Source organism: Chrysochloris asiatica, unplaced genomic scaffold, assembly GCF_000296735.1.
Source record: "Chrysochloris asiatica unplaced genomic scaffold, ChrAsi1.0 scaffold00053, whole genome shotgun sequence".
NCBI classification, from domain to species: domain Eukaryota; kingdom Metazoa; phylum Chordata; class Mammalia; order Afrosoricida; family Chrysochloridae; genus Chrysochloris; species Chrysochloris asiatica.
Window position 1 is genome coordinate 16,486,901 of NW_006408571.1, and position 16,314 is coordinate 16,503,214.

General features: G+C 37.0%; 1 protein-coding gene across 2 annotated transcripts in view; it reads left to right on the forward strand.

The window, feature by feature from the left end:
- Positions 1-16,314, forward strand: part of NCBP1 (nuclear cap binding protein subunit 1, 80kDa) — a 46,902-nt gene that overhangs the window by 13,426 nt on the left and 17,162 nt on the right. For both annotated transcript variants that reach the window (XM_006863138.1, XM_006863139.1), the window contains exons 7-15: positions 1,007-1,076; positions 1,520-1,735; positions 4,704-4,801; positions 5,547-5,610; positions 7,223-7,333; positions 8,029-8,093; positions 10,779-10,841; positions 11,255-11,329; positions 13,267-13,370. In XM_006863138.1, the coding sequence (XP_006863200.1) occupies positions 1,007-1,076; positions 1,520-1,735; positions 4,704-4,801; positions 5,547-5,610; positions 7,223-7,333; positions 8,029-8,093; positions 10,779-10,841; positions 11,255-11,329; positions 13,267-13,370 (866 nt within the window). The remainder of the gene's footprint in view (positions 1-1,006; positions 1,077-1,519; positions 1,736-4,703; positions 4,802-5,546; positions 5,611-7,222; positions 7,334-8,028; positions 8,094-10,778; positions 10,842-11,254; positions 11,330-13,266; positions 13,371-16,314) is intronic.

A 16,314-nucleotide genomic window follows, 5' to 3' on the forward strand; every position in this document is an offset into this window, starting at 1 on the left:
AAGGTGATGGTGGTGTGTCGTGGAGTCTGTTCTAATTCAAAGTGACCCTGCACATAGGGTTTCCGAGGCTGTAAATCTTTATGGGAGCAGAAAGCCTCATCTTTCTCCCACATAAGGCTGGTAGTTTTGAACTGCTGACCTTGAGGTTAGCAGCCCGACTCTAAACCACTACACCAAGAAGATAGAGAAGAAAAATAAACCTTCTTTTCTCTTCTGATTCTCATCCAGTTTCCTACTCCTGATACGGTTCTGCAGGATAATGCACTGGACTGCAAGGTCAGTTTGAACCTCAAGGTCTATGGTTCAAACTCACCAGCGCTCCTCAGAAACCCTATACAAGGTCCCCATGAGTCGGAACAGACTCAATGGCACTTTAACAACAACTACCCCTGAAGTAACCATTTTGAACACTACTTTCCAAGATAGCATTTGAATAGGTTTACGTTTGAGTGTATATCGTGCCACTATTTTATGTAACTGATAGGCCAAAATACATACAGTTCTGTACTTTTAATCTGTTAATATAAATATAACTTGGGATTTTGTTGCTTAGAAGTACTTAACTGTATCTTTAAAAAACAATGATGTCCCGCTGCCCTAAAGTACTATCGTTTTTTAAAACCAGTCCCCTGCTACTCAATGTTTAGGTCATTTTCAGTCTTTTGTTATCGTAAGCAGTATTGCAGTAAATGCCCTCGTACGTATGTACAAATATATTTGTAGGCCATGCAAATTCTTAGAAATAGCATTGCAGGGCTGAAATGTCTGTACAATTTTATTTTTGAGATTGCCTCCCAAAGAGATACCAGTTAGCTGCTCTGCTAGCAGTGTTTGAGACGACGTGTTTCTTCACATTTGACAATCCAGTGTATCATCAAAACTTTTGATATCTGCCAATCTAATCGGTTAAAAGTGTTGTTTTATTACTTTATGTTTTATTAATTATGAAAGCAACTGAGCATCTTGTTTTAAAAGCCTAAATGTAAATTGTCACTTTTATCTTTAGAAGACGGCAAAAGACTCATATACCCATGCTACAAGTATGGACTGCTGATAAACCGCATCCCCAAGAAGAGGTAGTGATTTCGATTTTTAATGATACAAGTACAGTTGATTCTTGAAAATAAGTTTTTATATTGGTGACATACTCAAATCAATTCCATTTACACATCAGCTAGATTCCTACATTATACACCAGGGGTCCAAGTTTAATAGCTCTAGGTACATAGTATACTGGGTTTGAAAAACATCCCCTTATTCTCTGGATCCTGGTATCATACAGTTGACAATTTTTTTTTAACTTAAATATCAAATCTGAGAACTATAACAGTCCCAAACAGACTTTATGAAGCAGTATTTAGTTAAGACATAAACATTTAGCATCATTCCATCATCTCATCTTTAATTGTAACTTAGCTTTTGTATGTATTTTACAAGGTAGTGATGACTTCTGGTGTTATTAAAATGTTATTCTGGCCTCCAAATACATATTAATAATTAAAAATTAATCTGCTTTCAGTATTTAGATTGCCTGTGGGCCCAGATTCAGAAATTGAAAAAGGATTGCTGGCAGGAACGGCACATCCTAAGACCTTACCTTGCCTTTGACAGCATTCTGTGTGAAGCACTGCAACACAATCTGCCTCCTTTTACGCCACCTCCTCACACGGAAGACTCAGTGTACCCGATGCCAAGGGTCATCTTTAGAATGTTTGATTACACAGATGACCCTGAGGTATGTGACCAGCTACCGAGTCCTGCAAAGGATCTGTATTGCATTGATTACACTTGTGGTTTAATCTTGCTTGAGTTGTGCCTATAATAAATGTTAATTTTGAGTTGTTTACTGTCTAAGAAAAATTGATGGCAATGAAGATAACATTTTAATTCAATTAATGGTATTAATGTCATAAATTATATTTAGCATGTGTAAACAGATTAAACAGAGCAAAGAATGCTGGTTAAGAGTGTAGATCTGACAGCCCGATTGATCTGAATTTTAATCTTGTCTTAGCCAGACACACTGGCTGTCTGACCTTGGGTGAATTGTTTACCTCTCTGCATTAGTTTGCTAAAGAAATAATAATAGCATCTACCTCATAAAATTATTATGATGCTTAAATTAATAACATAAAAATTACATTGATTTGAGCTTGACACATGATAAGTGTTCAGTGATTGTTTGCTATTATTGGAAAGCCTCGGAATCCCTATACAGGGATTTCTATGAGTTGGAACCCAATCAACAACACTTAACAACAACAACATTATGAATTAGGTTATCTTTCTTTTAAAAAAAAACAACAACAAATTCAGTTTAAGAGATTTTTCCTTTTCCAGCACTTGACATCTTGTTTTATATTATTTGCATGTTGTATTTTTTTACTTAAAAGTAAATATTAGAAAGTATTTTTAATTAAACCCCATAGATTAATATAAAGTAACTATTGTTTTTACAAAAATACTTATTATGAAGTCAGATAGTGGGCAACTATTGTTGTTAAGTGCTGTGGAGTCAGTTCTGACTCATAGTGACCCTGTGTAGGGTTTCTTAGGCTTTAAATCTTACTGGGAGCAGAAACATACTTTAATTAATTAATTTTAAAAACAGACTTTAATTAAGAAACATAATTTTGATGTTACTGTTTGATTTAAAGTTCTATTTTTACTGGTGTGGTGCTGTAGGTTAATGTGCTGAACTGCAAAGTCGGCTGGAGCAGCAGAGTAAGCGGTTAAGGTTCACCAGTCACTCTTGTTGTTAAGGCTGTCAAGTCAGATCCGGCCCATAGTGACCCTGTATAGAGTTTCCAAGGAGCAGCTGGTGAGCTGCAGGTCAAACAACTTTGCAGTCTGGCCCCTATACAGGGTCGCTGTGGGTCAGAACTGCCTCAACAGTAACAATACTTTTATACTGCTGCACTTACTTAACTATCTTCATTTTAATAGCCAGGCAGTAAGCACAGTATTTACTGGATTGTTCCTGAATAGAAGTGTATGTGGCTAAACATTTACCATACTTGTTACTTAGTTTATCCCAGACAGCATAGAGAAAAGTTTCTCAAGCTCAGCCCTATTGACATTTTGAGCTGGGTAATTCTTGGTTGGGTGGGACTGTCCTATGTAAGATCCTTAGCATCATCCCTGGCCTCTGTCGTCCAGGTGCCAGCAGCATTCTTTCCCACTTTCTCTTCAGTTGTAACAAAAATATCTCCAGAAATTGCCAAATGTCCCCTGAGGACATTGTGAACCACTGGCATTGCAGGTGGTACAAGAACCTATACAAGGGAGATTCAGAGAGTTCGTAGAAAAACTGAATGAAGAGTTAATGGAATTTTTCCATGTACTTTTTTGAAGCCCCATCAAATTACCATCTAAGGTCAAATTTAAGTTTTCTTTCTCCTACCTTCTCATACTAGTCCAAAGCCAACATTAGTGCATATAACCATGAAAATTTAGTGCATGTGTGTTCTACGTAAGAGTACAAAGTTGTCAGATAACTGGCTATATATACAAAATTATAAACTAGCTGCCCATTTTGATTAGTTCCATATATAATTGTTGTTAAGTGCTATTGTCATAACAATGCTGTGTAGAGTTTCCAGGGAGTAGCTCATGGGTTTGAACTACCAACCTTGTGCTTAGCAGTCTATTGCTTATCCTATAGCATCACTCCAGGACTCCTTGATATTACATAACAACTTGCTTTATCCAGTTGGAAGTCTGGTTTACCCTTAAGACTGCTAAAGTCTCTGTGATTGGGTATTTATTTGTGTAAGTGTTGGTGGTGATTGTATGCTACTGAGTCTTAAAATCTTTATGGGAACAGAAAGATTCATCTTTCTCCCTTGGAGCAACTGGTAGATTCAAAGTGCTGATCTTATACTTAACAGCCCACTCATAATCCACTATGCCACTAGGCCTCATTTTATTAGAATGTAACCTTGAAATTTATTTTGTCTGTACAATTTGTATTTAAGGTTTGTGTTGGCGCTGTAATGTATGTATCTATTCTTTGTCAGAGGAACATAAATAAATGAAATATTAATTCCTCTTAAAATGGAGAGGATATGAAGTAAAAAATCACCTCAAAGTCATCGTTGAGTATATTATGTGCCCTTTTGACCTGTTTGCTATGTGTATATTTTTAAAACAATCATGAGGGTGATATTTTGTAACTTTTTAAAAAAATAATATGTTAAGGACATCTTGCAATGACTTTTTTGTGTGTCTGTGTCTATGATGGGAGTAATCTATTCTCATGATTAAGGCAAATTACACTATCTAGGAATCCTGGTGTGGCACTGTAGGATTAGCACTGGGCTGCTAACCACAAGGTTTGTGGTTCAAATCTACCAGTCGCTTCTTGGAAAGCCTATACAGGGTTGCTATGAGTGAGAACTGACTCTATGACACTTAACAACAGGGCTATTAATATACAAGAATTACTTTGTTTGTTTAAAAAAGTAATTTTTATGTGTAGTGGCACTATGTTGTGTGATGTGGTAGGAAAAACACTGACATTGGCATTCTAATTTCACATTGAAATTTGCTGAAATATAGAACCTTAACTTTTCAGAACTTCCCTAGCACACAATACAGTGGTTCTGTTGATGGCACACTAAGCTCTAAAATGTTTTGTCAAATCAATAAAAGAAAGTATTTTTCGTAGATCTAAAAGTGTGTACATTTTGGTTTTCTCCCAGGGTCCGGTTATGCCAGGGAGTCATTCAGTGGAAAGATTTGTAATAGAAGAGAATCTTCACTGCATCATTAAGTCCCACTGGAAGGAAAGGAAGACTTGGTAAGATTGTTTTCCTGGTACATTCAGAGGAGAGGAAAAAATGATTATTTTGATGGTTTAGTCAGCGCAAAGTCATGTGTGTAAAGATTACAGCAAATTCTTCCTCTCTTTCTGATTCCCCTGTCTTATTATGAGCAATCTCTAAGGGAATTTGCTTTGCTTTCTTGGGGCTTTTTACCTTCAGATAATACTTTCCTGGGTGCTTTATAAAAGTGTGCATATGACACAGGTTTTTGTGTGTAGTTAATTCTACATATGTTTATGGGAGAAACTACTTTGAATGGCAAATTATTTTTTTTCACAATGTTATGGGAAAAAATGAATGCTGATGAATTTGCTCTTTTGTTTTTGTTTGTTTTTTAGCATTTATATACCTGAGCTTTGGAAAAAAAATATTTCTAATATTACTAAGACCTGGGAAAATCTTGTTGTTGTTGTTTTTTAAGGACTATGTAGTATTTTGGGAGTAGACTCTATTAAAATTTTGTTTTAAGTTAGTAGATCTGAATACATTTCCTTAGTATTATCATTTAGACTCCTTTGATCTTACAAGGAATTTTGCATTTGTTAAAGTTTCCTTATACAACATAAAATCATTTGTGCCTTAGTTGAGCCAAGTAACCAAAGTCTAGACGTTTCAGAAGAGGTTTTTTTAATGTCTAAACACACTGCTTTTGAAACTTACTTGATTTTTTTTCTCGTGTATTTTTGTGTACTTATGAAATTTAAATTACACTTTTTATAGTGCTGCACAGCTATTGAGCTATCCAGGGAAGAACAAGATCCCTTTGAACTACCACATAGTTGAGGTACGCATTCCACATAGAGTATGTCTCTACGTTTCAGAGATTGGCTTGAAAGTGCAATCTATCTCTTGGCTTTTATTTGTGTGTTTTTTTCCTTGCTACTTGTCAGACACTGAAAAGTAAGAGGATGGAGGAAGTTGTTGTCAGTTTTGGTGTTCAGTTAGTCTTGTTAGTAAAGACAAAAGAAGAGGTTGAAGCCAGAAACAAAAATGGAATTTTGAAATGCCTGTGTATTATTTGCTTTCATTCGTGAATAATGTAAGTTACCTTTAGCTCTGGCAACATATTGTCCTAATAACAAATATGTAAGTGGCTTAAATGCTTTAAGCTGATAGCCTATCTATAACTGTGCTCATCTGACCTGTTACTAGTGTGTTCCAGAGTATATTATTCCCTATATCATAGGTAAAGATAAGTATTTGTTGTTGTTGCTAAGTGCTATTGAGTTGATGCCAATTCAACTCAACCTTGTATAGGGATTCCAGTGAGCAGCTGGTGGGTTTGAACCACCAACCTTGTGGCTAGTAGTCTAATGCTTATTCTACAGCACCACACCAGGACTCATAATGAGTTCTTAAAAATTAAAAGAACCAACAGTTTGCAAGTAAGAAGATTAGAAATGCTTTTGACCCCATATTAATTCATAAAACAGAATGACATTGTATAGATGAACACCTATTAGAGACTTATGTCCAAAAAACCCAGGTTTTTCACCTGACACTTAAGGGGGGAATATAATTTGTCAGACTGTTAATTGTGTTATTTCTTTATGTTGAAGTATTTATGAAAGAGAGGAGGACATAGGTATGATGTGTTACTTTCAGATGTACTTTTTATTCATATTTCATTTGCAAGCTTTTTGAAAAGTCCTTCATCTGTCTTAGCTTTACAAACCTTGAAAATTATATATTTTGGTTGTGGATTTGACTTATTGACATGTCAAGTGAGGTGGAAAATGAAGATCCTATTTTTTAATCTTCAAAATAAAAGGGGACTTTTGAAAAGTACATGGATGAATAGAATTAAAAGATGATGGAATTTTCCAATGAACTTTTTGAAGGCCCCTTGTATGTAGAAATTCGTCAGATTGAAGTATAGGAGTAGATGAGGGAGAGGTGGTTACTGAGTGGAAGGAATGCAGACCTGGGCTTTAAAATTCTAGGTAGGTGGTCCACATGTTCTAGAGGGAGGGTGGAAAGGAGAAGTTTCTGAACAAGAGACATGGCAAAAGAAGTTTTGGACTTCCAAAAGGCTTCTGGACAACTAACAGCATTTTAAAGTTACGTATAGTCGTTGGGAATGAGTTTTCCATCCTCAGAGTCTAACCAGGGTTATTACTAGTCATCGAGATGAAATTCTAATGGGTCTGTTGAGTCCCTCAGGAAACCTCCCTGAATCAACTCCTGTTCTTCCAAATTTGAAATTCAGCTGTACAGTTCTCTGAAAGTATGAGTCAAATGTTCATTGATCTTGGTTAAAGATTGAAAAGTAATTCTTTTTTTTTTCATTTGAATGCCAGTAAGTTAGTGTTTAGGTTGAACATACTGAGGCCTTCTACAAGTGGGAGTGCATGGATAGTTGTTGAATTGGATTCTAACTCTTGATTCTTTTTTAGGTCATTTTTGCAGAGCTGTTTCAGCTTCCAGCACCTCCTCACATTGATGTGATGTACACAACACTTCTCATTGAACTGTGCAAACTTCAGCCTGGCTCTTTGCCCCAAGTTGTATCCTTTCCTTTATTTTTAAACTGATACTCTTTGGCTGTTGACTTTAAAAGATGAACATTTCTACTTCTAGGTTATACTTTTTAAATTAAAAAACCACTTTGAAGTATATGTATTTACAGGCTCATACATATGTGTATGTCTAAACATAATCTGGGGGAGCTTTAAAAAATTTGTGAAAATTTTCATTCAATTTTCCCTAAACCCCTAAGGTCCCTCTTAAGTGTCTATAAATATTTCATTATTTCAGTTAAGAACTTCAAGAAAGTACTATTAAGAAAGCTTGGAGTTTTCAGTTTTTAAAAGAATTAAAAAAAAAGTTAAAATCACCTACACAAACATAGTCTTCTTTCTTAGATATGTAGGAGGTTAGATACTCATTACATTGGAGGAAAAGGCCAAATAAATAAATGGGTGCTTGTCCTAGGAGCATGTGAAAACTTTTGAGGATGATGGAACTACTCATTGCTTTGATTCATCGGTGTATACTTGTTAAATTTATTATTTATATATACTAGCTTATTGATTGATGTCTCAAAGCTGTTTAAGAAAATAATTTCATAAAAAGATGAATGGCATTAGTATTCATTACAAAAACTGTTAAGAAACATTACTGGTTTTTTGGGTTTTTTTTTTTTTTCTGTCACAATTTAGAGGAAAATGGAGAATGTATTTCCTTAATTTCAAATTCACAGCTTGCACAGGCCACTGAAATGTTATACATGCGTTTGGACACAATGAATACCACATGCGTAGACAGGTACAGTAATTGTGTGTTTTCATATCAGATGTTCCCAGCATCATCTCTGTCTCCCTGGTAAACCAATTTGATCACTAGGACATTTGCCTTAAGGATTTCCAGGTTGATTTTTTTTCTTACTTGCTTTTCCAAAATAATCCATTGGGTAATAACACAACTTCTGTTTTCTAGTTAATTTTTAATATGAAATGATGCCTAAGCTGAGGTTATGTTTAGTTTTGTTTGTTTATAGATAGTATCTGTTGTGAAATAATTAACTTCTATGTTAGAAGTCTTTTCAAACTTAGAGCTTTAAGACTCTTGTTAAGTACCATGGAATCGGTTCCGACTCACAGTGACCCTGCACAGGGTTTCCGAGGCTGTAAATCTTTATGGGAGCAGAAAGCCTCATCTTTCTCTTACGAAGCTACTGACGTTGAGGTTAGCAGCCTGATTCGTAACCCCTATGCTACCAGAGCTCCTTTTAAGACTCTTAGTTTATACAAAAAGACTACATTGGATTTTAATAGTTGTAGTAATTGGATGCCCAGTTGACATCACCTTTATTAGAGGTCTGTATGGTCAGCATTATTACCTGGTTTTCTTTCTGACCTCTTGTCAGCTCCCCAAATTTGTTTAGGACAAGTAGTGCACATTTCTTCAATTCATGCCCTTTCAGGTTTATAGTTGAAGGTCCCTATCTGAAAAATAATCAGTAAGAGTTATTCTGTGGAACTGATTTATTTCCTTGAGTAATTTCAATGAGTGGAATTAAAAATACATGAGTGATGACTTTTTAGGAAAGTTTCTTGTGTGATTTGTTTTCTCATTCTAATTAAAACCACTAGTTGTGTTGGGCATACCTATTATGCCGTTTATTTGTTGTTGTTCAGTGCTGTCGAGTTGGTTCTGACTCATAGTGACCCTGTATAGGGTTTCTGAGGAGTAGCTGCTGGGTTTAAACTTCCGACCTCGTGGTTCATAGTCTAGTACTGATCCTACAGTGCCACACCAGGAGTGCCATTCATTTAGCAAATGCTTATTGGACTAGTAACAAAATTTGCAGCGTTACACAATGTATAAAAATGTTCCCCATTTAGTCAGATGAGATATATTTGTAGGGGGAAATTGGCTTTGGTGGTAGGTATATTCTCTTGTGTGAGATGAAAAGAGCTTGCTGTAATTATGAGAGTCCGTAAAGTGGCTTTGCCATGTATGCTTGATGTATAGTTTCTTTAAATTTTGGCCTCAGTTTCCTTGTCCTATCATATGGGGGAAATAATGTAGTCCTTGGAAGTTGTTATTAGGAAGAATAGCACTGTTAGGAGGAATGAGGTGAGGAACTTTTTTTTTTTTAAAGATAACAGTATTTTCACCAAAAGGGTATGCAGAAGGGGAAGGTATATGAGAATAAGTGAAAAAGTATTGCTCCTAGCAGTCTAGTTCATACATGTGCAGGTTTACTCCATGCAACAAGTTTAAACATGTCTGCCACCAGTGGATGACTGCAGGCAACATTCTCTCAGTACTACACTTGTCTTAATTTTATTCAGATGTCTTCAGAAATGCCAGGGGAAACAAAGATTTTGAGGTCAAGGCTACTATCAAAATTTTAACAAAAATCAAATGTTTATGTTCCTAAATCGTTGAAGCTTTGCAACAAGTTTACAGGATTGCTGCGTCACATAAACAACAGGTTTCAGATGGATCGATTGTTTTAAGGGGTCCCGAAAAGACCTCAAAGATGAATTCCAGGCAGAGAGGTCAGCTTGAAAAGTTGTTGTTGCTGATAAGTGCCATTGAGTCAGGCCTGACTCGTAGCGACCCTGTGTAGGGTGTCCAAGGAACGCCTGATGAGTTTGAACCACCGACCTTGCAGTTCAAAGTGACCTTGAGATTGAATGCTTATCCTAAAGAGCCACACTAGTAAGGTTATGGTGACTGTTTTCGAGACTCCAAGGGATCAAAAAATCTTGATAGATTTTCTTGAAGGACAAGAGTAATAATGGACTAATTATGAAGGTGTTTTAAGAAAATTAAAAACTTCATTGATGATAAGAGGACCTGGGAAGTTGCACCAAACAATTGTTGTCTATCACAGTGCAGCTGCTCATTTGTCAAGAGTAGCTAGAGCTGTCATACAAAAGTTTCATTGGGAAACCTAATCCCATCCAACCTATAGCTTCAGACTTGACTTTGTTCCCAAAACTCCAAAAGAAACATGATTGGAGCCCCTCAAGGATTCGCAAACTGCCATTTTGGTGTGTAAATATTGGTTAAAAACTAAAATGGGGTTTGGTGGAAAACGAAAATAGAGAGAAGCAAATATTTGAATTTGGAAAATGATATCCTAGGCACATTAAAAATGCATTTAAGAGAAACAGTCACCTACAATTACAAGCCCTAAATTAAGGAGAAAAAGCAAAGAAAATAATTTCCCAGAGCTTACATGAATTCTACAAAGATATATTAAGAAACAGCAGCTTCACATTTTGACTTTTTTGTTTAAGAAAGGTGTCTGTGATTTTTTTTTATAGCAACACTTTTTTACTTACCCTCATAGGTTGTTATGTAGGGGAATATTCTTTACGTATGAAATAGGTGGTTGCTTTTGAAAATCTTTGCAGGATTACTTAAGTTCCTGTTAAAAATTCCAGCCATTTATCTTTTTCTGCCTCTGCCCCCCCCTCCCACCACCCCATATAGGTTTATTAATTGGTTTTCCCATCATCTAAGTAACTTCCAATTCCGTTGGAGCTGGGAAGATTGGTAAGTGGTATTGTCTTTTGTTTTAGTCTTCCTTTCTCTGGAATCTACCATGTTTTTTGATTTTTGTGTTTTGTTTGTTAAGTGCTGTCCATTGGTTCAGACTTATAGCAATGCTATATAGGGTTTGCGATGACTGGCTTAGTGCATTTGAACCACCGACCTTGTGGTCCAGTGCTTATCCTAAAGTGTCACACCAGGACTCCACCATAAGGAATCTACCATGAGAAACTGTTAATATTTAAAACTCAAGCATAGAATCTCTTTGTCTGGGATATTTTGTGTCTTTCATATTTCATATACTGTGTATAAATGAAGTAATTTAGGTAAAAGGAAACATAATTTGTAGTAAAATACAAATTAGGTATAAATGCAGATTATGTGTAAGAGCTCATACAACTGAATTTCCTCATTAGGTCAGATTGTCTTGCTCAAGATCTTGAAAGTCCCAAACCAAAGTTTGTAAGAGAAGTACTGGAAAAATGTATGAGGTAAGTTGTTTGCTATTTCTCCTTAGATTAGGTTTTATAATTGTAGGGAGTTGTTTCTGTTACGTGCATTTGTAGTATGTGTACGGGATACCATTTTTAAAATCCAAATACTTATTTATCTTCCATTTTAGTTTTTAACCAAGATTTAGGCTGAAAAAATTAGGCAGTCATGGTCATCTGGATCCTAATGGAACCAAACCAATGTAATTTTCAAAAGATTTTATACTTTGAAATAATCTGAAATGTACAGAAAAGTTGTCAGAGTAGTACAAAGAACTCCACAGATTCCCTTATTGTTAAATTAAGGTTTTAGCAATTTTTCTCTGTAACACTCTCCTTTCAATGTATTATGCCAATTACATTGGTCTTTGAAATTTTGGCAAACTACATAGTATCCCAGCATCCTCTAACATTCCATTGTCTATTCCTTCAAATCAAGGACATTGTTCTATATAACCAACATCGGCTTTCACATAATAGTACCACACAGTTCACAGATGCTGCTGATATTTTACCAATTGCCCCGTCAGTGTCTCTTTTTTTCTTTCTGGTCCAAAATCCTGTCCAGGAATCTAGATAGCTCTAAAAATTGCTGTTCTCCTCTGCTGCCTTCAGTCTTGAACAGTTGCTGTTTTTTCTCTTTTATATCTGTGTCTGTGTTAAAGAATATAGGGCTCACTTTATGGGGTCGCTCTGATGCTGCCTCATGACCAGAGTCATGTCCTGCATTATTGGTGCTTTTGATCTCCTGGTCATGTCTGTTTTTGACAGGTTTCTCTACCTTAAACTCATCTTTCTTCCCTCTGTGATTGGTTAGTTTTCTGTGGAAGTGTTCTGAGGTTGCGCCAGTGTTCTGTTCTTCATCAGACTTTCACCCACTAGCCTTAGTCTCCACAGTCCCCAGTTTTACCAGGCATCACTGGTAAACTGTCAAGTGGTGATTCTCATTTTCATTATTTCTTCTCCCATTATTAGTGCCATTTTACTGTTAGAAAGAGCTGTTCTTTTCTCCCATTTATTCCTTTATTTACTTGCTATATCCATTACTGTCGTTTGTTTTGATGGCGACTTGTCCCTGAGAAATCCTGTAAGCTGCCTCCTTCTCATTTTTTTGGCCCAAGATGTTTCAGGTTCATGTTGTGTTTTCTTGCTCTTGCCCTCCACCCTGACATCATTTATTTCTTCAAGGAGTTCTAGTTTCTAGTAATTGTTGTGACCCTCTGTAGGGCTTCCAAAGCTGTAAATCTTTGTGAGAGTAGCAAGCTCCTTTTTTCTCCTGAGGAGTGACTGCTGAGCTTGAACCACTGATTTTTTGTGCATTTGTAGTCCAGTGCTTATCCTACAGAGCCACCACACTCCCAGTCGAAGAGTATGATGTTTGGAAACCGAGATCTAGACACTTGGTGTGCTTGTTATTGGGTATCATTGGTTCTAGGCCCGTTCAGTAGACTGAGCCAGCTTCGCCTTCTTTTTAGCTTTCCCCTTGTGATGACTATAAAGACTTTCTCAGCTAGAAGGTAACTGTGCTCCCATTGCCCTCCCTTTTTTACCTACTTAGTACAAGGTAGCTACTCTCCCAGCCATGCAGATGAGCTCCTCCACCCTACTCCAGCACCAGTGCCTTGTGTTCTAGGCCACCAGACTTGATAGCCCACAGTGCTGCGTGGTACCCCAGGCCCACCATCAACACCCCACATCGTAGGCTACCAGGTTACTGGGCCTACTAGCTCACATCTCAGTGCCAGCCACCAGTAAGTTTTGAAGAAAGTCAAAACTTTGGTGTGCTGACCGACACAAAACCTTTCCTCTTTCCGCTTCTTGATTGTACCCTGAGTTCTGGTTGGTTGTTAGAGATTTTTCTTTTCCAGGTAAGCAAAGTGTTACTAAAGAGGGAAACTGATTGAAGATAATTTCTGAGGTTGTTATTTGTATTGTAGGTTGTCTTACCACCAACGTATATTAGATATTGTTCCATCTACCTTCTCAACTCTATGTCCTGCAAACCCAACCTGCATTTACAAGTACGGAGATGAAAGTAGCAGTAAGTACAAAATGAAAAACCCTCTGGTTTTAAATAGTACAAATGCGGTTTTATTCTCAGTTAATGTACTTAAGGTGGAGAAAGTTAACTGTCTTTTTCTGTGTTTATATGTTTTTTACTTACAGTGTGTGTGATTATTGTCAACTTTTGGTTTCTTTGTCCTATTAAAATTTTGAAGCTTTTACTGTGATTTAATTATTTCTGGTTTATAGTATTTTTCTTTAAACATGCTGCTATGTATATTGAGATGAACGTAACTACAATAAAACTGGGTTACGTTATGGTGATAGAGATAGCAAGTTGCTCCTCTGATTCAGATCTGGTATGGGATGGTGTCACAGGTGCAGGGAGACTTTTCCACAGAGGTGGTCTGCCTCTAGAAGTACAGTTTTCAATAGTGTGCTTCATCTCGGACATTGCACTATGTACAAGTCAGGGGAACAAAAACTTGATCATTTTCTGCTTTGCACAGTATTTACACGTCATGGAGTAAAAAGTCACCTATACATTGGCAGTTCTATAAAGAATTAGGTGAGGAGACTTTTCAATTTGGTCTTGTCATATGGCATTGATAACAACTCCTCCACAAGCTTTCCATTGGATGTTGTGTAGCAACTCTTTAAATCTTCAAATTCTCTGCCCACTGGATTCTCAGACTGTATCCTTGTTCTCTGTTAATGTCTGATCTCATCTGTCTTCCTTGAAATAGACTTCTGGAGTCTAATTCTAAGCACACCTCACACATAACAATGTCACTTAATATTTCAAACAGCTGGAAAAAATAGGCATGATTAAGCCAAGTGTACAATCAGGACGTGACTTCAGAGAGGAAAAGCCAGAGTGAGATTGCTCCTGAGCCAGAGAGCCCAGAATCAATCCAACACTCCCCATCTGAGAAGTCCATGCTTGGAACCACACTGTACTTTAAGAGCTGACTGCCATGTGGCTGTCAGTTTGTCGTACTGTGGTGACTTGTGTGTTGCTGATTCTGGAGCTATGCCTTTGGTATTTTCAACCATGGTGGACAGATTTCAGCAGTGTTTCCAGACTAAGATTGATTGATTACAAAGGAGAGGCGGACTACTTCTGAATGGTTAGCCACTGAAACCTTAGGAACTGCAGCAGAACGTTTCTGGTGTCATGCCAGTAGATGAGCTCTCAGATGGGAAGGCACTCAGAAGATGACTGGGGAAGAAGAGCTGTCTTCTCAAAGTAGGTGGTGGTGGTTGTGTGCCGTGGAGTCTGTTCCGACTCATAGCAACCCCGTACAGGGTTTCTGAGGCTGTAAATCTTTACAGGAGCAGGAAACCTCATCTTTCTCCCGAGGAACAGCTGGCAGTTTTGAACTGCTGACCTTGCGGTTCGCAGCCCTATTCGTAACCACTACGCTACCAGAGTTAATTACGTGGATGGAGTAAAGCTTTCAGAACCTTCATTTGCTGATGAGAAACAACTCTCAAAATAAGAAATAGCTGCAAAGAACTATAATTAATCAGAATGCGTAATGCTTGTAGTTATATGCTGTTAAGTCAGTCTGAATTGTAGCAACCCTGTACAGAGATTCTGAGGTTGTAAATCTTTATGGGAACAGAAAGCCTCACCTTTCTTCCATGGAGCAACTTGTGAGCGCGAACCACTAATTTGTGGTTTGCAGTCCAGTGCTTATTTTACAGAGTCACTGTGCTCCCATAAGAAGTATGAACCTAGGAAATTGGAAGTCGTCAAAATTGAAATCGAACTCAATAGAGATGGATATCCTAGGCATTAATTAGTGGGCCAAAATGGAATAGGTATTGGCCATTTTGAATTGGGCAGTCATAGGATTTATTATGAAGAGGAATGGCATCACTTTCCTACTCAAAAAGAGCATTTCAAGATCTGTCTTGGAGTATGTCTGTGATAGAATAAAAATCCATACACTTAGGAGGAAGACCAGTTAATACCACTGTTACACAGATTTATATACCAACCACGAAAGCCAGTGATGATGAAATTTAATTCTACCAACTTCAGTCTGAAATTGATCAAACATGCATTCAAGATGTGTTGGTAATTACTGGTGATTGGAATTCGAAGGTTGGAAACAGAGAGGAAGGACCCATCATTGGAAAATATGATCTTGGTGATAGAAACAATGCTTGAGATCTCATTGTAGAATTTTGCAAGACCAATGACTTAGTCATTGCAGATACCTTTTTTAAACAACATAAAAGAAGACTGTACACATGAACCTCAACACATGGAATATAAAGAAACCAAATTGAGTACAACTGTAGGAAGAGACAGTGGAAAAGTTCCATATCAGCCAAGACCAGGCCAAGGGCAGACTGGAATAGACATCAGTTGCTCATATGCAAGTTCAAGTTGAAGCTGAAGAAAATTAAAACAAGTTCACAAGCGCCAAAATATGACCTTGAACATATTCTACCTGAATTTAGAGATCATCTCAAGAACAGATTTAATGTATTAGATGCTAGTGACTGAAGACCATAAGAGTTGTCGGATGACATCAAGAATATCATAGAAGAAGAAAAAAAAAGTTCATTAAGAAGACAAGAAAGAAGGAAAAGACCAAATTGGATATCAGAAAAGACTCTGAAACTTACTCTTCAGTGCAGAGAAGCTAACGTGAATGGAAAAATAGAGGAGTTGAAAGAGCTGAATAGAAAATTTCAAATGTCAGCTTGACAAAACAAAGTCAAGTATTATAATGAAATGTGCAAAGACCTGGAGTTGTGAAACTGCAAGGGAAGAAAACGCTTAGTATTTCTCAGACTGAAAGAAACGAAGAAAAACTTCACACCTTGACTTGCAATATTGAAGGATTCTATGGGCAAAATATTGAAAGATGCAGAAAGCATCACAAGAAGATGAAAGGAAAGCACAGTCACTGTAAAAAGGACATAGTCAGTGTTCAGCCATTTTAAGAGGAAGCTTATGATAA